A 19619-nucleotide genomic window follows, 5' to 3' on the forward strand; every position below is an offset into this window, starting at 1 on the left:
TCGTATTCAGGCAGCTCCAGGCGCCCAGCTTCGGCTTCGCGGAGGTACCACAGGTACCACTTCTAAACCAATAAATTAGCGATTAGAGCATAAAAAGAGCGATTATAGTAGAAACAGGGCTCAAGATAATGATTATTAAGGAGTTTCAAAGTACTTAACTAACATTTTTGGAAAGCGCTGCCATCATGAAGTTGATGTGTTCGTAAGCGTCTTGAAAGAGGTGCCGTGGACTGAAATCTTACCTCGTAGCAAAATAGGTGGCGTGACATGCATGTGACCGCCAAGCCGATTATTAAGCAGTTTTGTGGTGCGCGACCGAAAAAACGAGGCCTGGTCACCTGCAACCACTGTATAGTCAGGCTCAGTCACAGGCGCACTATACCTGACTACCTACGCAATCTTAAGTCGGCTGCAACTAAAACACCAAGACGTTATTTATATTACTAGACCAGCCTTACTCGCATCGCATCAAGTCGCACCAAGTTATCACCTACCTAGCAAGGATTCATAGACCCAATATGACAGGCCGAATTGAAATTCAATCCCAACCAGCTGTGATCCCAGTCAGCTGGGTCAATCCAACATGGATAGGAACTCGTACTTGTACTAGGTACAACCATGCACCCTGCATAGTCACCCTGCATAACCACCCTGCATTATCACGCAGCGGCACTCCGTATCTCGTACTACCTAGGTACCATTAACCTTAGTTTCTATACGAGACGAGGCCACGGCCTCCTCCAGACTGAAGGCCAGATTTACTGCAGCATGCATACCGCCATAGGCGACGACCAACGAGCTTCGTCCTGGCTCCCGCAGACACCTCACATCCATTGAGTAATCCTGCTTGTAGCCGAGTCTGTTCGCGATAGATCTTACGGGGTAGAACGTATCTAATTTAATATGGGGGGGGGGGGTCACTTGAAGCCACGGCTGGTGGATGCTTTCGGCCGAACCGGTGTTCATGCGTCCAGGGTATCTGGATACTATGTAAATGGATACGCTATGCATATGCAGGTGAACGCGTCTAATACTAATACCGAACACGGTTCGTGGGGCTCTGCGTGCGCCCTCCCACGAGAGGTGCTAGTGGCTCCTTCGTGCTCTAGTTCCAGAGGGATAGGTGCTCCGTCTCGGGACAAACATCCAAAAAGTTTTGTTGGACAGTATGATTGGTCATTTTGTGGGTTGTTGGCGAAGAAGCCATGGAATGTTTATACTGCGCGGTGCCAGAAGCAAGCCGAACCTGGTAGTCCAGTTGAAGTTTGCCGGGTGCTATGGATAAGAAAAGAAAAACATTGAACTAGCTAGTCATAATGAAACTATCATGTACAGCACACTCACAGAGCTCCGAGCTCCTTCAGCTTCGCAACCAAGCCATCGACGTCCTCGACCTTGCCGCCACCCTGGCGCGCAGGGGGTTCTGCAATAAGTTAGCATCAAATTCAAAGAATATACAAAAACGAAAACTTACCCGTAACCTTCAAAGTCTTCAACCGCCTCTTATCCTCCACACCAAGATCCGCCAACGTCATCTTCTCCAGAGGCTTCTTCTTCGCCTTCATAATGTTCGGCAAACTAGCATACCGCGGCTCGTTCAGCCGCAAATCAGTCGTGACGACCATCGGTAACTTAGCCCTCAGAGTCTCAACACCACCATCAACTTCATGCGTCACCTCGACTGTCCCCTGCTCATCCTTGATCTCGACATTGCTCGCCTGCGTCGCCTGCGGCCACCCCAGCAACCCGGCGAGCATCTGACCTGTCTGTCCTTGGTCGCCATCAATAGCTTGCTTCCCGAGCAAAACGAGGTTGATGTTCTCCTTCTCCACCACGGCCTTGAGTGTCTTGGCCACGGTCAGAGGCTCCAAGCCGCCGTCGCTGCTATCGGGGACGTCGATGTGGAAGGCGCGGTCAGCGCCCATGGCCATCGCTGTGCGGAGAGTGTCGGGCGTCTTGGGGCCGCCAGCGGAGAGGGCGAGGATGTTTTCGACCTTTAGGGGACCCTTGCGCTCGCGTAGGCGGACGGCTTCTTCGACGGAGAGTTCGTCGAATGGGTTGAGGGAGTGCTTGACACCGGTGGTCTCGACGCCGGTCTGGGCCTTGTTGATTCGGGGTTTGATCTGGGTTGATTAGTACATGTACTTCAAAACGTAGTAGAAAAGCTGAAGGCAAGTGTGCATTGCAGCACACGGTTTGAAGAACTGCGCCGAAGACGGAGCTCCAAGGGCAAAACTCACAGCATAGTCGATGACCCGCTTGACGGGGACGAGAATCCGCAGACCGCTGGCCATTGTGAGGTATGTGTTTGAGGATTGTTCTCACACGAGGTAAACAACAATCGACAGCTGGAGTGCGGGGACCGAGGCAGAAAGTAGTGAAGGAGCAGGGAGGCCGATCGGAGCTCGGGGGCAGAAAGACTCTCTCAGCGGGCCGAGTGTCCAACCGCTGCTGAGCCATCTTCCGCCTCCAGCCGAGGTTACCCTTTGCCAAGGCCTCTCATTAAGCTGTCTCACCAATGTATACAGAGACGATTTCAGCGGATATATGGACTGTTCAGCTTGGATGGTAGATCATTGCCATCTGACGCAGAGTATTGCTTCAGTGAAACACACAAGCTGCTATCATAAGCGAGTTAATGCGTTTGGGTCTTCCTGAAGCATTCTCATGCTTCCGAGTCGATACTATATATAATAGACCAGGACACCAACACAAAGAAACACAGCACTAACTAGCCTATTGACCGCATTTGAGGTCTCTATATGGCAATGACCTCCCCTTTAAACAATCTCAGCGACGGGATTCTCAATAGACGTCAATAGAGCTTGGAGAAGCTTTGCCTGCCGACAGTCCACTGCTCAGCCCACGTACCGATAGCTATAAGAGCAGCATAGGGCTACATAAACAGCCCTCCCGAGCTCCAGTTATCGAACATCAGCTTTTCCAAACCGTTGCTTATTCCATATCTTCAAATACATATATCTCTTAAAAAACCGCGATCATGAAGCTATCTACCGTCATCCTCCCTGTGGCCCTACTGGCAACCTATGCTTCGGCAGTCAAAATGGTACCTGCACCTAGCCTCTCCCCTCTAGCTTTGAACGGCCTTTGCCCTGCCTACCTCCCCATATCGTATCTCAATATTCACAACCTCGCGGCAAATCAATACTCTACGCAACTCACTCTAACGGCCCTAATAGTCCGTCCAAAAAGGCACTGCCAGCAACACCATGTTCCGGGCAACCGCCTCGCTAGGCCAATGCGGCGGGCTTCCATTCGCGTACGGTCCTCCTTATACTCATACCTACTCGCACTTCCCCGCGTACCCACCACTTACTAAACCTACCAACCATAACCCTTCTACATTGGCGTTAAGCTCGTTATATTCGACACTGGCTCCGAGGGTGATCGGCAGTTCCACTGTACCTTTTACGAGTATGTCTACTACTGCCTATACCTCCGTCTACGACGCGACAAGGAACTGTAATATACTGACAGCGACGGTTGCGATTAAGGAAACCGGGTTGCAAGGAGGCGGTTAGAAGACGGCTCTCGTCGACGAATGGTGCCGAGCAGAGTCTTAGTGGCGGGGCGGATTCAATTTTGTGTCAGCTTGGGGCGTAGGCTTTCTGTCAGGTATACTTTCAGGAGGAGCTGTGGAGGGTTTGGTGGGCGGCATATTGCGCACCTTCGTGTGTGACTGGCAGGGGGGGTAATGTATATATTCCGCTTCTTGGATGGAGGCTTATATGCTTCATGTTAGGTGCTGGAAGGAGGTTGAATATCTACGAACTGTATCTCATCCCAGAAATCCATATTTATTTTTTATTCTTTGTCCATTCACGTCATTTCTCGATGATGCTGCTTTCTTGCTGCTTTCTTGCTGCTTTCTACCAAGTCTCCTGTTTATACCGCCCCGACTTCTCCATCCCGACCAGATAATCCTCCGCCTCCCTCCTCGTGAACCCCTGAGTACCAGCCTCGTTCCCAGACTGGAAAGCCTCAGTCAAAGCCTCGCGCACAGCCTGCGGCATGCGCCCCGAAGAACCACAAACGAACACCGCGCCGCCCTTGTCATGCAGGAGGTTAAAGACCAGGCTTGCGTTTTCCTTAATGACATCCTGCACGTAGACCTTCTGCGTCTGGTCTCTCGAGAATGCCGTTAGGACTTTAAGTTTGATCAAATCGCTCAAGGCATGCCACTCGTCCTCGAAGAAGAAATCCGACGCGCGGTTGCGGCCGCCGTACAGGAGGATCGTTGGCTCGATGGGCGGATCCACGCCGGGGTTTTCGTCCGTGTAGGATTTGACGATGGCCGCTTTCTCCCAGAGCATTGAGCGGAGCGGGGCAACGCCTGTTCCGGGTCCAATTAACATAGTTGGACCGACGAGCTGGCCAACGGATGAATTGAGGCCTCCTCGCTGGAGCTGAACCCTCAGTGTGCTGCCTGGCCGGAGGTTCGCGATATACTTTGTGCAGACGCCCTCTCGGACCCGTTTGATAACGGTGCGGTACTTCACGATAGCGATTAAGAGTTCGAAGCGGGCGCTGCCACTAGCGGTTCGTTTCAATTCACCCCCGCTGGCGATACTGAATTGCCGGCCGCGGAAGATAGGGAAGGCGGATGTTGCGTGCTGCCAGGGGATCTTGACGGTGTCGAACTCGTGCAGGATTTCGAGGATGGAGCGTCTTGGGCGCGTGGTGTAGTCCCAGAATTCGTCGAGGAATTCGGGGTTTGTGAATTCTAGCAGGCGCTCCTTGTGCATTTCGTAGGTGGTGTAGTGGGCTATTGCGGAGAAAAAGGACCGGCGCGGGATTGCTCTGATGTCTAGATAGTTGATGAGCAGCTCGCGTATAGTTAGCTTAGCGTGAAGGTGCAGGTTGTGGATTGGTGGTGTAGGTAATTCGTCGGTTGGACGGGTGTTGTCGCGTGGGACTAGAGAAATCAACTGGTCGGCTTGCTCTTGCCAGCCCATCATCTCGATTAGGCTTTGAACGTCCTCGGCGTTGTTCTTTGGGGTGATGGCGATTACATCGCCCGGGGCATACGACACCGTGTCCGGTACAGTTAGGGTCAATTGGCGGACATCCTGCCAGTGCGTTTGTGGAGTGACCCGCTTGTTTTGAACAAGCGTCGCTGTCAGGCTATCGTGCAGTGGCCGGTAGTCGTGATCGAGACGATATGAGTCCGGGAAGTCCTGAGATATCGGCTCAGCCCCTGCAGGGGTAGCACTGACATCAGGTGATGGTACTGAGTCCTGGTCTCGCAAGTGGAGAACCCATTTTGGTGGCAGTTGGACGTCGTCCGGTATCGGCTCCTGGCCCACGGGGAGAGGATATCTGTCCAGCAAATCTTTTCGGAACGCCGTCAACCATGGGATAAATGTGCCCTCTAAGCTATGCCAATCAGCATATCGTAGTAAGAGAGATAGAAGGAAGATAGACGACGCACCCCTCAGGATGCTGGTGGTCCGCCTCCCCACCAGGGTATATCTCTTTTGCACCGAGTTGAAGTAACCTCTTGTGCAATTTGCGCGCAGCCCAATTGAACCTGCTACTGTTAGAACCGCATGATCCAGATTGACGCAAATGGAATGCCAAAGTAGGGTATGTGCTGACTTCGGATACGAACTATCCCCCAACCCAAACCACGTAAATCGGACCCCGCTCAAAAACGTCGGCGGCAGCTTCTTCAAAAGCAACGACCTCCAAAATGTCCTCGCATTGGCCGGCAAATCTCCCTGACCGGTCGTCGAAACCGCCAAGAAAACAATTGTGTACGATTCCAGTGTTTCCTATGCCAGGAAATTGTCAATTGCCGAGTCCAATAAGCAAACATCTAGCATAGAACGAACCGGCTTCACATGATTCAACTCGGAAACCTGCGTCGTGAAATGCAGACGCTCGGCCACAGCGCCGACCTCCTCGGCGACATCTTGTGCATTGCCTGTCTCGGAGCCGTATAAGACCAGAGCAGAGCGTCTCCCGCTCATGCTGGTTGCGAGAGATCAAAGAGATTAAACAAGTTGTTGCGGCTCGTGAGGGACGTTGGAGTCAAATTATTTGTGGTGCTCCGCAGTTCGGAATGATGTCATCCGTAGATCGGAGATAAGAACTACTATGCATATCTACATCTGATAAACTGGCGATCTGCAAAATCGAACAGTGTTATCAGTGGGAGGAAAGAGCTTGTTTCAGAAGGGCTTTGACACTTGAGGCTAGGTTAAAAGTGTTGGGCATAAAAGTTGTTCGGATTGTAGTATCTTGGCATGATGGGAGGGGCTGTCCACTCAATATATATACCACGCTTTAGAAGTATGTAAGTCCGCGGCCTTGTGTGCTTTTACATATTTAACATTTTGGGGATATTCATTTAGCACTGGCAGCGTCGACAAGTAATGAATTGTAGCATGGCGACACAACCTAGGGTTTGTTGTCCCGTACCTGAAATGGCTCGCTAGTGACCCTAATTGTTCAACTAGAATAATCAGTCTTGAACGTAAACCTGTGAGAAATCAAGGATCAAACGTCACACTCAATGAGGCAACCTCTTATGGATATGTTTGAAATGCTAGGTAATGATAGCTGTGATTGCAAAAAGCAAGGGTATCTATATAAACGACCTTAATATGTATCCTCATCACCACCACCGCCCCCTCCATCGCCGAATCCATCATCACCATACTCGTCGTCTCCACCATCAAAGTACTGCTCCGCATTGTAGTCCCCGCCCATATCATCTTCGTCGTCCTCGAAGTCATCATCCACGAGTTCTTCCTCTCCCTCCTGATCCTCCTCGTCTGCATCAAGGATACCGCCTTCCAGGTCATTCTCCTCGCCCTCGCCCTCATCCCCTTCCTGCCGCCGACGCTTCGCAGCTTCGTCGTCCTCATCATCTTCCTCGAAGCCGCGTTTCACCCCGGTGCGTAATGTCTGGGGTACGTATCCATCTAGCGACGCATCCGGTTTGTAATTGGGCTGAAGGGTCGTCCATAGTTCTCGCGGGAAGAACTTCATCACTGTCCAGTTCAGACAAATGCATTAGTCCGGGACTGTTTCTACACTAATAACCATCCCTCTCGAGCAAAGATGGAGTATTCTCACCATAAGGCCGTCCTTGCAACCGCGGCACAAGCCTCTTCTTCTTTTGATACTTCCCCGAATACGACGGCATCCCATTGAACGGATCAAAGTTCGCCTTCGAGCTAGCCGTGTATCCTGTGCTCGAGGAAGCGCCGAGAATCGAGTAGTACGGACCGTCGTGGAATCGCTCTCGGAGAGTCCGGTACAGGTCGACCTGCACTTGCTCGCGATCGCTTAAGGGTCTTGCGCGGGGGACATTATATTTCTAGTCTCAGGAAAAATGGGTAAAGTAAGCCCCAGGATCCGACATAATATGCGTAGAGCGCAAAAATGGCGCTCGCAATGGCCATGATTCGAATGAGGGGAGGATATCGTTTCTCCAACGTACAGGGAAAAGAGGAGTAGGTGCTGTATCCGCCTCTCCGCTTGCGTCAGTGGTGTCCCAGGTAAATTCTGAGCCTGGCAGCTTTCTGCCCTTCTTTGCGCCAAACCGCGACATTGTATGTGTGGATCTTGGAAATTGGAGGAGGATCACTTCAAGACAACAATCCAGCGAGAGAAAAAGTTCCGGCGGAGCTTGACTCACCGCCCGCGGCGGGGAAACATTAGCGGAACGAGTGCTCGGATTGTGCCGATGCAGACCGCCTACCGAAGTTGTCTTAATGAGCGGCATGTATGTATGAAACGATCAAGTGCAGATTCTCTTCGAAAGCAAGGATATGAGCGACGTATGTACTGGGAATAAAGATATTTTCGATGACTGATTCATAGTCCTACAGCTTCGACTTGGGTGATGGTCTGGGCCTGAGGCCCTAATGGTCCATCATCTACCCTCTTCTTCAACGTGCGTAGAATGTCCTCAAGCTCCAAGCTCCGGTCCTCTAGTCTTCGAAGTGAGGCATGCAAGGCGACCAAGACCTCATACTTCGCTGTCGCAACTTTCCAGACGGCATTCTGAGGATCGGCGGCCCCACCGGCCACAAACTCGGAGTACGAACGAGGTGGTTTGAAGAGATAAGGCAGCACAACAGTTAGGGCAGGAGGAGAGATGGCTACCCAGGCGCCCGATTGAGGCAAAGCCCCTTGCAATGCTGGGGACAAGCGACCGAGCTCCTCCTCTGACGGGAGCTGATAACGGGACGTGCCATCAACGGACGGGGTGGTTTGGTGTGGTAACGTCTGCCAATTAGCGGTGACTACAGCTTGCATGAAGGATAGAGCTGCAAGAGAGATGTCTTTCATCGCCAAGAGATCAGCTGCCGCCACAACATCTTCCCATAATGAAGGACGATGATTTTGGTACAAGAAGTATAGGACGCGGGCCGCCGCTGCTTCTTTATGCCAGTCAGTTGCAGTCTGGCCAGTGTTGCCAAGCTGCATAGATTCGGACATGGCGTGTTTCTGGGGCCCATGGAATATTTTGCCTAGGGCATTGAAAACTTCCTGGTTGGGAGGGGTTGTTGGCAGAACCGCAATCGGGTTTATGCCTTTTTTGCTGGCTTCCAACAGAAGCACGCGTGGTAGGGATGAAAGAACATTGAGCTGGCCACTTGGAGTTGGGCCGTGCGCCCATTGAGAAGTAGAGATTAAGACGGATGCGTCGACTCGAGATATGATGCGGTCCAGTAAAGATTGAGGATTTTGTAAGAGGTGATTAGGATAAAGTTCGGCATATTCAGCAACGTAAGCCATGATGGGACCGCAAAGGAAACTCAAATCCACCGGATCCAACTTCGATTCGTCCACATAGTAGTCGAGCAATGTGCTATGGATGTTATGCGAAATCAGAAAGTCAAGCGCCGGGGATGAGAAAGTCGATGCTGACTGCACCACTGTACGAGGCGTCAGATTGGGGGCTTCGATCTCTAGTAGATTGCGGAACAAGTTCAGCTGTGTCATATGCATCAAGACGTCACCCTTGTCGACCATCTCACACGCCGCAAAGTGCAACAGACTCTTGCTGTTATACCTAGCCTCAACCTCTGGGATGTGTGAGGTTGAGACATAATCCCATCGCAATTGGCCTGCTTTCACAAGAAACCCCATCAACCTGCCTTGAGCGACCGTCTTCTCACGGTTCGATAGCCCGCTGCTATTGTCGGTGAGACTGCAAAAGGAGAATAAGCGTCCATAAACGTCCTTGTCGGTAAAGATCCTTCGCCACATAAGACCTTGGCCCCCAGACGCATCCTCAGAGTGTTCCCCATTTTCTAATGTACTCGTCTGATCAACCTCCAAGAGCGCCCAGAGAGCATCAAACGCTGCCTGAGCCACAGCAGTCGAGGAAGTCGAGAGCCAAAGTTCCACCAGAGCTGTAACCAATTCTGGGTCGCCGGCGACTATCGCAGCATCGCTTGCTATATGTCCTGCTTTGCGCAGCAAGGTCAAAGCTAGCTCGTTGATAGGCGGAGAGGGGGCGCGGAAACCGGCGATGAAATTAATGGGAGGGTCGATGGAGCGGAGGTCTGCGAAGCTGAAGTAGGCAGCAGATTTGATACCAAGAGTCGTAATAGGGGTAGGGTCCTCTTGGAGAACGGGCAAGAGCTGCGATATCTGTGTCAACAGTGTTGCGGGGATTGTACGATCTGTGCTTTCTGTAAGCTCTAACTTGAGCTTATCGAGCAGTGTCTTATCAAGAGGGGTTGAAGTGTCACTCTGGACCTGTTGGAGATGTGTCGTCACTTCGTTATATGTTGACTGGACTGCCATTTTGTCCATAGATGACCAAGGCCTTTGGATTGATGGAGACTCGAATGATTGATTTGGAAACTTGGATGGAAATGCCCGCCGGCGGGGAAGCTCATAGCGGTGCAAACAGAACAAACACTACTGACGCCCCTCTTGACCTGGGGAAACAAAGTTCACCCACATGCAACATCCAAACCACCGAGAAAGATTAACTGGTCTCGCGAGGCCATTAACTCAGTTTTAACTCATACGTCGACCTTTTCGCACAATGACAGAACAAGAGTCGCTCCTGTCGCAGAAGTCGTCCGACTCCGGTCTTCACCTCCAGCTCCATCCTCTTGTACTTCTCACGATTTCCGACCATATCACCCGGCATGCTGCACGGTCGCAACAAGGACCTATAATCGGAGCTCTTCTAGGCCAGCAGAATGGTCGTGAGATAACAGTGGAGCATGCCTTTGAATGCGTTGTGTTGGAGGGTCCGAATGGCGAAGCTCAGCTTCCCAGCGACTGGTTTGTTGAGAGAGTGAAGCAATGTGAGTAACACACCCTCAAACAATTCCCGGCCAAGCTCACTGATAGATTATCATAGTCAAGGATGTCCACAAAGTACCCGCCCTCGACCTTATCGGATGGTGGTCGACAGCTCCCCCTTCAGGCCCGACAACAGCCCATCTCCCGATTCATCGTCAGATCCTCCAAAGCCACAATGAGTCTGCAGTATTTCTCGCTTTCCATCCTTCCCAGGTTAAGGAGACGTCTGCGAGTCAAGGGAAGCTCCCATTGACTGTATATGAGAGTGTCTACGAGGGCGAGAGCGCCGAGAGCGGGAAAGCCATGCAGGTGGACGGCGAGGAACAGTCACTGAATATCCGCTTCCGAGAACTACCGTATACGGTTGAGACTGGCGAGGCGGAAATGATTGGTATCGATACGGTGGCTCGAACAGCGAGGAATGCGGCTGCCATTGAAACCTCAGCTGCAGCTCAGACAGACTCGAAGAAGCAGAAAGAGAAACAGGAGCCAAACACCGAGCTTCTTTCACCAGAGGATGAAGAGCGTAAGTACATCACACACAGTCCCCCAAACCATCGCTAACCCGGAGTTCTACACAATAGTCATTGCCTCACTCAACACCCGTCTAAACGCCATCCGAACTCTCGAGTCCCGAATATCCCTCATAAAGTCCTACGTCTCCAGCATATCCCCCTCGTCCACATCCTCAGAACCCGCAACAAAACCGAACCATACCATCCTTCGCGACATCAACGCCATCCTCTCCAATCTCTCCCTCCTCACACCCCACGAACAAAGCGCTTTCTCCGCAGAGGCCCTTGCGCAAACCAACGACGTCAACCTTGTAACCCTACTAGGCCAACTAAGCCAGAGCATTAACGGGATGAGGGAGGTCGGCAAGCGCACAGCCATAGTGAGCAATGTGAGGCGGAATGCGGCGGGTCGGAAACAGGGGCCAGGACAGGGTCGGTATGAGGATGACCTTTTGTCTAGAGATGAGATTGCGCTTGGGTAGGGTAGTCTTCTCTTAGTCTACTAGTACGGTAATGAATTATGAAATGAAGCACGTTTGTTGTTTGATCCATTGACTCAAAAATATACCTAATCCGGCTCTTGAATATGCTTTCCCGCCCGTCACCTAGCTCCTGTCGCCGCGTTGTCCAAGGTAGGAAAGAACGACTCTGCGCAAGTCCGGACTTATCGAGGGGGTGTTACAATTTCCAGGGTTAAAACTACCTACTCTGTAGCTCTCCGCTTTGTTTGTGATGTGGAAGGATCTTTTCAGATAAATAGTATTATTTTATTCACATATATAACCAGAGTTTCTGGATAAACAAGTCTAGGATACCGTCCCAATCATGACGGGAATCAAAAGAAGACGCCTGGAATCAATCAATCATACATACGTGCAGGGTATAATTATACTTAGACATGGATATCAATCAGCACGGACCTGCAGACTAGAGACCGCGTAGGTAAAAGAAAAGAAGAGATGAGAAGAAAGTATGCAAATGCAATCATCTACCGCCCTCTGTGTGATTCGTATCGTGTGCGAGAGGGTTGGTAGGAATCTGGTAGCGGAATGGGCGGCTGCTCTTGGAGTTCCATGGATGATGGGAAGCGAGCGTGGCTGGCGCTGGAGTAGTCACCGGTAGTGCTGTGGTAATAGTTCTCGTCTGAGTCTGAAGGGGACCTCGGCGGGACGTAATGTACCTCCTCGAAGGGTGATATCGGGCGCGATGAGTGAGAGTGGAGGTCTGATTCTGCAAGGTGGTAATCGTCCGATCTGTTGTTGGTAGCGTACAGTCGACTATGGTCTGTTTCGTCGTAAGGTGGAGGAGGGGCTGTTCCTAGGTCGCCAGTTGATGGGTTCGGCTGGGCATGAGATAGGAGCACTTCGCCCTCCTCATCCGGTTGTTGTCCGTAGCGATTTGTAGCACCACCGGTCACCAGTGGCCCGGAGCCACCGTAGCTTGTATCAACTTGCGCTGCGCCCTCCGTTTGGCTAAGGCCGATTGTCTCGGTCGACGGCTGGTAGCTGGCATCTAGTGTTCTCTTCTTGCGACCAACGAACAACCAGCGCATGCTTCGGCCGACGGCTCTGATAAGATCGATTGGGTTGAGAGCATCAACAAGGGCGCGCATCCCCCAGCGTCCGCCGTGATAGGTACTTTTACCGTTGCCAAACATGTCGGTGATTTCATCAGTCTGGAAGCCGATGGCGTACGGCTTCCATGGGAATGACCACAGATGTAGAATCGCGAAGAGAGCCATTTCAATGCTGATGATTAAATTGGCAAGTGTGACTTTGACATCGGGCGCTGCAATTTTCCCCGAAGCCTTAATGGCGCCAGCGGAAAACAAGAAAGATATCACACTCTGATAAGATTAGCATGCGTGGGTCAACCGTCAACAGAGACAGTACTCACCGTCTGCCAGAATGATAAGAAAATCACAAGCTTGATGGACGTAATTTTCAGGAGGGGCCTGTACTCGCTGATTTCGTCCTTGATCTGGATGTAAAACTGAATGAGACAGTACATAGCAATAGTAACAGCAGCACACTCAATAGCTAGTACCTTTGGAGAGAATCAGTCACATTTCGACCAGTGACATCGACGTTGGACATACCCAGATGTGCGAGAACGCCGGATTGAGAGATGACTCGCAGTACAGATCGAATTTCTGTGTAATGACAGCCACGATGGTCATCAGTACGCGCAAAAGACAGTACTGAAAGACGCCAACCCAGACAACCTATGGAATCAGTCAGCACCCAGCGTTCACGCTTCACAGCTCTCGTCGAGCGCGTAAACATCCCAGATATCCTTACATTGAACCAAGTCAATCCACTCCGCGGAACCCTCCAAACCCCATTTTTTCCACCGAAGCATTTCTGAAGCCAAGTGACAGGCCAAACCCAGTTCTTCGGTTGTATCCCGCGAAAGTATTCCTTCTGACTGTGCAAATCGGGTGCGATATAGTGGCATAGCAGCGCGAAGAAAGCGGAGATCGTGAATGCTTCGTAGCAGTCGCCGAGGACATCGTAGTAAACGGCATGCTTGTAGTAAAAAGTGCTGAGCCAGGCGACTAGGGAGTATATTGGTATCATGAGAAGGATCCGAATTGTACTATCACGAGGCGGACGGGCATGGTTAGCAGAGGGGTAACGAGGGGAGGACGGTATAGGACGGGAACGTACTGCCGTTGTTCGACTGGTTTGCTGTAGTGTGTGGCATGTCGCATAATCAGGTAGAAAGATATGATACCAGCGACGAGAGCAAAAGCGCCGACGACGATCACGCAGAGCTCGTGAAAGGTGAGACCGCCATCCCACAAGTCGATCTCATGGACTGTTGTCGAGGGAAAAGCGGTTAGCAATGATCCACGTCCGGATGACAAGGAACGGGGGAGAATCATACTGGTCTCGTCTTCCTCCGTTGTGTTGCAGACAGGCCAGCCCATGCTCGCTGAATAAGAGATAATGAGTGGGAGGAAGAGTGTCGGACTCGAGCCGGTCGAAGCCAATTCTAATCCTAATCTTATCCGGAGCAACTATTTTGGGCCGCGGAGTGGCGGCAGATCAACCCCTGGAACCACGCACTATTTGCTTTTTCTGTTCCTGAAGAAAAGCAGTTTGCAACATCTAAAGGTCCGCAGGCATGCGAAGATGAGAGAAGGAGTTCAGGCGCTAAATGACATCCAGCTCGTTTCAGCTCGAACTGGTGGCCCGAATAGGAAGCAAGTTCGATCGCTGGGGCTGTGGCGCAAACCTGTGGAATAGTGAAACGCCAGCTCTATAATTAGATTGCTCAGAGTCAAAGGGTCTCGGTGAAGATATACTTCACTCTTTCAATGATACAAGAACTCAAAGATAAACTCTGTACAGAGAAGTGATAGGCAGCGGCAAAACAAGACAGCCAAGCTTTGGACAAGCCTAAGTGCCTGACAATCCGGCTAATGTCTGGATGGGCCAAGGCGCCTCTCCATGCGGCTCAGCCTTATGCTGATAACTGATAATATACTCTGTACAATTGACATACGCTAATATTGCAGAATATCGAGCCTCCTTTTTATGATACAGTAAAACAACAGCAGCGGCTGTAGAACCATGAAGTGGTATAGTATAGAAATGGCCTCAGTCCAGCTGCTAATATCGGTCTCTTCGACTGTCTCTCCGTGAATCAAGCATTCCTACACCACGACCTCGTCCTCGGAATCCCCCTCTTCCCCGACCGGCAAATTCAGGTCCCACGTCAATGAATTGATCCTCATCCTCGAATGAGAATTTGCGTGTCTCATCTCCGCCTCGACGAGGGAATGACCCTTTGCGCAGCAAGTCGTCGAATCTATCTAGGCGTTTATCTGCAATTTCTCGAGAGACCGGAAGGTAATATAGTTTGGGCTTCGCCGTTGTTGACTTGAAGAGCTCGTCAAGTGGCTTGAACCCTTGCCCGGACTGCGAGCTTCGGTGTGTTTGAGCGCCGCTTGGGCGTCTATCTTTGGGTTGCATCTCAGCTCGTGGACCACGGGGTGGAGGATGCGTGAAATCTTGTGGTGCTGGGCCACGCGGAGCATGAGTTCCAGAGTTCTTAAGGTCAACCTGCTCCAATACCGCCTCGATTTTCTCGCCTCTTCTGTCGTATTTCACTTCCCAACGTGGTGGAGGACCACGGCCCCCTCGAGCATCTTCTTCTCTTTGGATCCAGTCTTTAACTTTATCCTCGGGGATGAAGTCGACGAACAGGCTTTTTCGGTTTTTCTCGTTGGGCCATACTGTACCGTGAAGGGCGTTGCGAGCCCGAGATGCTGTTGAAACATCGATGAATCTAATAAAGCAGTGTGTCTTGATAGTGTCCAGGTAGAAGTCAACAACCAAGTCAGAGCTGGGTGATTGTCCTGGCGGAGATGCAACGGAAAGCAGGTGGTTCTTGAGGGCAGCAGGCTGAAGAGGACGCATAAGGCCGTCTATGTATAACGCAGCAGTTGCAGCGTGAAGTGCGGGTTCAACTGACACATCTTCCATCTCCGTATCAACGGGCGGCGGCGATGCTCGAGGCTGTTCCCGCCCCGTAGAAGAAAACAAGCCTTTGAAGCGCACATCCTGTTTTTGAGCGCTGCCCTTTCTGGCTTCCGTCTCGTCACGGTGGGCAGATTCGTCCGTCGGTAATTTCTCATCAGCCGCGCGTTGCGGCGCTTCCTGTTCAGTGGTGGAGCGGTCGGGCTTAGGAGCCCCGCCGCTGCTCTGTACACTTGCTATATCCTTCTTATTTTCCGGTAATGTCGGCGGAGCAGTATCGCCCAGGGCTTTGGCCTTCTTTCTTGCGATTTCCTCAAGGCTAGGGGCGGGACTTTGACTGCGGCGCTTCCTCTTCCGAACGTCTTCAATAACCTCATCCGCTGGCAGAGGCGTCGAAGTTTCGGTATTGAGTCCTGATGTCGGAGCGCTAGGTGCAGTCACTTCGGTGATCGCAGGCGGCTGCGCATCGTCCGGGATGGCCTTGGGCTCCGCCATAGCTGCATCTCCAGGAGCCTGCTCAACTGGCTTAGTGACAGCTTCGTCTTCCGATATCCTAGCTCCCTCCACACCCTTAACTTCCTGATCATGGGTTTCCTGTGCTTCTTTCTCGGGTTCTTTTGTCTGCGAAGGTGCTGTGGGAGGGGCGGTCAGACTATCCGACTGCGATGGTACTTTACCGGTCTCTTCAACCGGCTTTTCGACCGCGACCTCATGTTCCGATTGGCGGTCTGTGGCAGCATCGGGGGCGGCATCTTGCGTCGGCGCGTTGTTGTCTGCTTTCTCGGTTGCGCTAGGGGTTTCCGATGCGGCGGCTTGCGCCTCTTCTTCTGGCTGTGGGTCGGCCGGGGTAGTACTTGTTTCTGCACCTTCTGCTTCACCTTTCGAATCCTCTTCAACCAGCCGGTCGATAATTTGCTGTTTCACCCGCAATCCGGTCTGGGGGATGCCGCGCCGCTTCAGCTCCGCCTTCAGATCGGTCACTTTCCATGACGAATAATCGGCCATGACGACGGAGTGCGCAGCCGAAACGTAGTGGGGTAAGAGGTAACAGGTAGAATGTGTTCGTAAGATTAGCCGAAGTTCCTCATAGTCGAAGAAGCTGTCACAAGCTGGATACTTGTAGTTTGAAGACGAGCATGCGACGCGAGGGCAGCGAGACGGCTCGGAGTCGGAGCTAAGAACTTAAGAAGGTTGGTCAAAGGCTGGGGAAACGCGCTAGTCCGGTTCCGGAGGCTCGGCCTTGCCTCTTTATGGACTAGCGGCCGGCTCTTTCTCAGGGACTCTGAATAGTCACTTTGAGAGCAACATCTTGCTAGGTGCTGGTTACGAGGAGTTCAATGACTCGCCTGCGCCCACCCATTCAATATGAAGCGGAATAATAAGCTGAACCGCATTCCAGTGTGTTTAGCTGTGCAAAGCCCGAGCTGAACGAGAGAAGAAACAAGAATCTGAAAGAAGTCACACCATGGCAGTCAACACTCTGCAGAATGAACTGGCAATTCGTTTTCGAAAGCTCCATGTTCCTGGAAAGCCATTGGTCTTGACGAATGTCTTCATGCAGCGACTGCCTCTCTCATCGCAAATCATCCAGCCACTACGGCCATCGCAACTGCTAGTTTCGCAATTGCCGCATCTCAAGGCATCGAGGACAACGATATGACACTGTCCCAGAACCTCGCCAGCGTGCAGTCGATTGCAGCTTCCTTATCGGTCAATGGCCTCCCTCGGCTTCCACTCTCTGTGGATGTTCAAGATGGATACGACATTGTCGAGACCATCACGGGGATCATCAAACTGGGGGCCGCGGGATGCAATCTCGAGGATCTCAACAACAGCACCAACCACATGAGACCGCTCCCGGAGGCAGTGAATCGGATAGAGCTGGCCCTCCAGACTGCTCGTCAATTGGGTGTACCGGACTTCGTCATCAACGCACGCACGGATATTCTAGGGCTTGGGGGCTCAATTGAAGAAGCCATTGAGAGGGGCAGGGCCTTTCTGGAAGCAGGCGCCTGTACTGTCTTTGTATGGGGTGGCCCGGGTGGTAGAGGTGTGTCGAAAGAGGAGATAACAAAGCTGGTAGATGCTTTCCAGGGCAGATTGAATGTCAAGCTCATCCTCAAAGATGGCTTTCTCACAGTATCTGAGTTGAAGCAGATGGGGGTTGCGAGGATCAGCATGGGACCGGAGCTGTACAAGGCAGCGATGCGGGCATTTGAAGAAACAGCAAACCAGGTGCTTAATGTATCCCCATAAACAGTCTAGCTCTCAGATACCAATGATTTTCTAAACCTCCTGAGTTTGATCACGGTCAGCCTGGGTGAGGCGGTTGCCAACCAACATCAGGCGCCAATGGCGAGATCTCCAATTATCAATTAAGGCCCCAACTTCCCCGCACCCCTCTGCCATTCGACTCTAAGATAAACTGAACATCAATGCACATGTAATGGCAATATTATACTCGGCCGTTAAACCGTTCCATAATGAAAGAAGTCAACCTCAACATGGCCGATAAAACTCCATTGCCACCATTCCTACCAGTCGAAAACTCCACAGAGTCCTTCTGGCGCACAGAACTCCACCAGCTCGACCAACTCCGTACTACTCCAGACCTGCCTCAGCATAGCGATATCGTGATCATTGGCGCAGGTTACTCCGGTATAAGTCTCGCATATCATCTACATAAACAGCTTTCGTCTTCCGACCAGCCCCACCCCGCAATCACCGTCCTCGAAGCAAGGCAGATCTGCTCAGGAGCTACAGGTCGAAATGGTACATGAACCTATGCCAAACTATGTCTGACTCATGGATAAACATTTGGTTTCTAATGGCTGTATATAGGCGGCCATCTTCGGCCCGATCTATACGGGAATATTCCAAAGTACATCGACAGGTATGGCCTTGAAGCTGGCGCCGAGGTCGCAAATTTCGAAATCGCCCATGTCAAAGCTCTCAAGGAGCTTGTTGCCGAAGAAAATATCGAGTGTGATCTAAACTTGACACGGTGTATGAATGTCTACCTGAACGACGCGGATGGCGAGAAGGCAAAGCGGACTTATGAGGCGCTTGTTGCGAAGGGGCTGGAGTATACCACTGACATCCACTATACGCCTCAGAAATATGCAGAGAAGGTATCTAAGCTGTCCCCTGTTTGAATGGATGAGTACCCGGCTAAGAAGATTAGATATCTGGAGTCAAGGGTGCCAAAGCGTGTATCTCGTACACGGCCGGGACGCTGTGGCCGTATAAACTGATACTAGGGCTCCTATTGAAAATCACGGAGTCGCCGCTGGTCAATGTGCAGACATCTACTTCTGTTATTTCAGTGGACTCCCATCATGGCCTGCATTATGTCCGGACCCCCCGAGGTATCATTACCGCATCAAAAATAGTCTACGCGACAAACGCGTACACTTCCGGGCTCCTACCGCAGTACGCGGCGAACATCATACCCTGTCGAGGAATTTGCTGCCACATCACATTTCCAGAGGGCAAGGACGCCCCGTTCCTACCGTATTCATATCTGATCAGAAACAAGGAGGCTAACGGGCAGAGTTACTTGATCACACGCCCGGATGGAAGTGCCATTGTCGGAGGTGCACAGTATAGCTTCGAGGATGACAGGAAACAGTGGTATAATATGATTGACGACAGCACGCTCATTGAGCCGGCGAGAAACTACTATGATGATTTTATGCAACGAACCTTTAGAGGGTGGGACGAGAGCCAGGCGTACGTCAAAGAGATCTGGACCGGCATTATGGGATACGCGTATGATTCTGCTCCTCATATTGGTGAGGTTCCTGGTCAGCCTAGGAGATATATATGCGCGGGGTATGATGGGCATGGTATGCCGGTTATTTTCCTTGCAACGAAAGCACTGGCTGAAATGGTTCTGAACGGGATGAGTTTCGAGCAAACCGAATTGCCTCGGGTGTTCAAGTCTACGGCCGAAAGGCTCCAACGAGCGGCTGACGGCCCTGAAGGTGGTGATATTTTCGCTTAAGTGAACAGTATAGATGGGCTAGATACGAGATGGACTTGCGATGAACGCTTGTCGACCATGAACCGCACTGCTGCTCTGGGCTCTCACAACATGGCCTATAGACTTCGACAAGGGGCCAATGACCTTGCAAGCGTATGCTTGATCGTATAGATGAGCTAGATACAAGGTAGACTTGCAATGACTCAAATGTCGTTGAAGACGAATACGATGAAATACGCAGTTGCAGGAATGCAATCATACAGATCGGCACGGATAATCTGTTGCACCGAGAAATGCAGAATTTGGCCGACAGCTAATTGGCCTCTG

The 19619-nt window shown here is 51.5% G+C and overlaps 7 protein-coding genes across 7 annotated transcripts; 3 read left to right on the forward strand and 4 right to left on the reverse strand.

Annotated features, from left to right (window-relative positions):
• Positions 1–1340: 1340 nt before the first annotated feature.
• tah18 (NAPDH-dependent diflavin reductase) lies at positions 1341–5993 on the reverse strand (the record flags this gene model as incomplete). The annotated part of the gene is made up of 7 exons (XM_073760449.1): positions 1341–1423; positions 1475–2123; positions 2241–2286; positions 3895–5318; positions 5449–5551; positions 5620–5795; positions 5856–5993. 7 exons carry the CDS (start codon positions 5991–5993, stop codon positions 1341–1343), a joined length of 2619 nt encoding a protein of 872 aa, XP_073612216.1.
• Positions 5994–7838: 1845 nt separating this feature from the next.
• Positions 7839–9827, reverse strand: BDV17DRAFT_184475 (uncharacterized protein). The gene has a single exon (XM_073754998.1). It carries the CDS (start codon positions 9799–9801, stop codon positions 7849–7851), a length of 1953 nt encoding a protein of 650 aa, XP_073612217.1. The 5' UTR covers positions 9802–9827; the 3' UTR covers positions 7839–7848.
• Positions 9828–9962: 135 nt separating this feature from the next.
• Positions 9963–11340, forward strand: BDV17DRAFT_272134 (COP9 signalosome complex subunit 6). Its single transcript, XM_073758854.1, has 3 exons — positions 9963–10307; positions 10364–10831; positions 10890–11340. Exons 1-3 carry the CDS (start codon positions 10040–10042, stop codon positions 11300–11302), a joined length of 1149 nt encoding a protein of 382 aa, XP_073612218.1. The 5' UTR covers positions 9963–10039; the 3' UTR covers positions 11303–11340.
• Positions 11341–11512: 172 nt separating this feature from the next.
• BDV17DRAFT_272137 (OSTA/TMEM184 family protein) lies at positions 11513–14156 on the reverse strand. The gene is made up of 6 exons (XM_073758855.1): positions 13710–14156; positions 13490–13640; positions 13121–13418; positions 12919–13044; positions 12717–12866; positions 11513–12666 (listed from the first exon to the last, which is right to left on the reverse strand). The coding sequence occupies exons 1-6, from the start codon at positions 13750–13752 to the stop codon at positions 11809–11811; spliced, it is 1626 nt and encodes a 541-aa protein (XP_073612219.1). The 5' UTR covers positions 13753–14156; the 3' UTR covers positions 11513–11808.
• Positions 14157–14191: 35 nt separating this feature from the next.
• On the reverse strand, positions 14192–16637 carry BDV17DRAFT_272141 (SAP domain protein). The gene has a single exon (XM_073758856.1). The coding sequence runs from the start codon at positions 16310–16312 to the stop codon at positions 14438–14440; it is 1875 nt and encodes a 624-aa protein (XP_073612220.1). The 5' UTR covers positions 16313–16637; the 3' UTR covers positions 14192–14437.
• Position 16638: 1 nt separating this feature from the next.
• On the forward strand, positions 16639–17644 carry BDV17DRAFT_272142 (isocitrate lyase/PEP mutase family protein). Its single transcript, XM_073758857.1, has one exon. It carries the CDS (start codon positions 16964–16966, stop codon positions 17561–17563), a length of 600 nt encoding a protein of 199 aa, XP_073612221.1. The 5' UTR covers positions 16639–16963; the 3' UTR covers positions 17564–17644.
• Positions 17645–17699: 55 nt separating this feature from the next.
• Positions 17700–19540, forward strand: BDV17DRAFT_272144 (NAD(P)/FAD-dependent oxidoreductase). The gene is made up of 3 exons (XM_073758858.1): positions 17700–18079; positions 18149–18438; positions 18492–19540. Exons 1-3 carry the CDS (start codon positions 17791–17793, stop codon positions 19311–19313), a joined length of 1401 nt encoding a protein of 466 aa, XP_073612222.1. The 5' UTR covers positions 17700–17790; the 3' UTR covers positions 19314–19540.
• Positions 19541–19619: the final 79 nt, after the last annotated feature.

Source organism: Aspergillus undulatus (assembly GCF_047715775.1).
Source record: "Aspergillus undulatus strain CBS 261.88 unplaced genomic scaffold BDV17scaffold_54, whole genome shotgun sequence".
NCBI lineage: Eukaryota > Fungi > Ascomycota > Eurotiomycetes > Eurotiales > Aspergillaceae > Aspergillus > Aspergillus undulatus.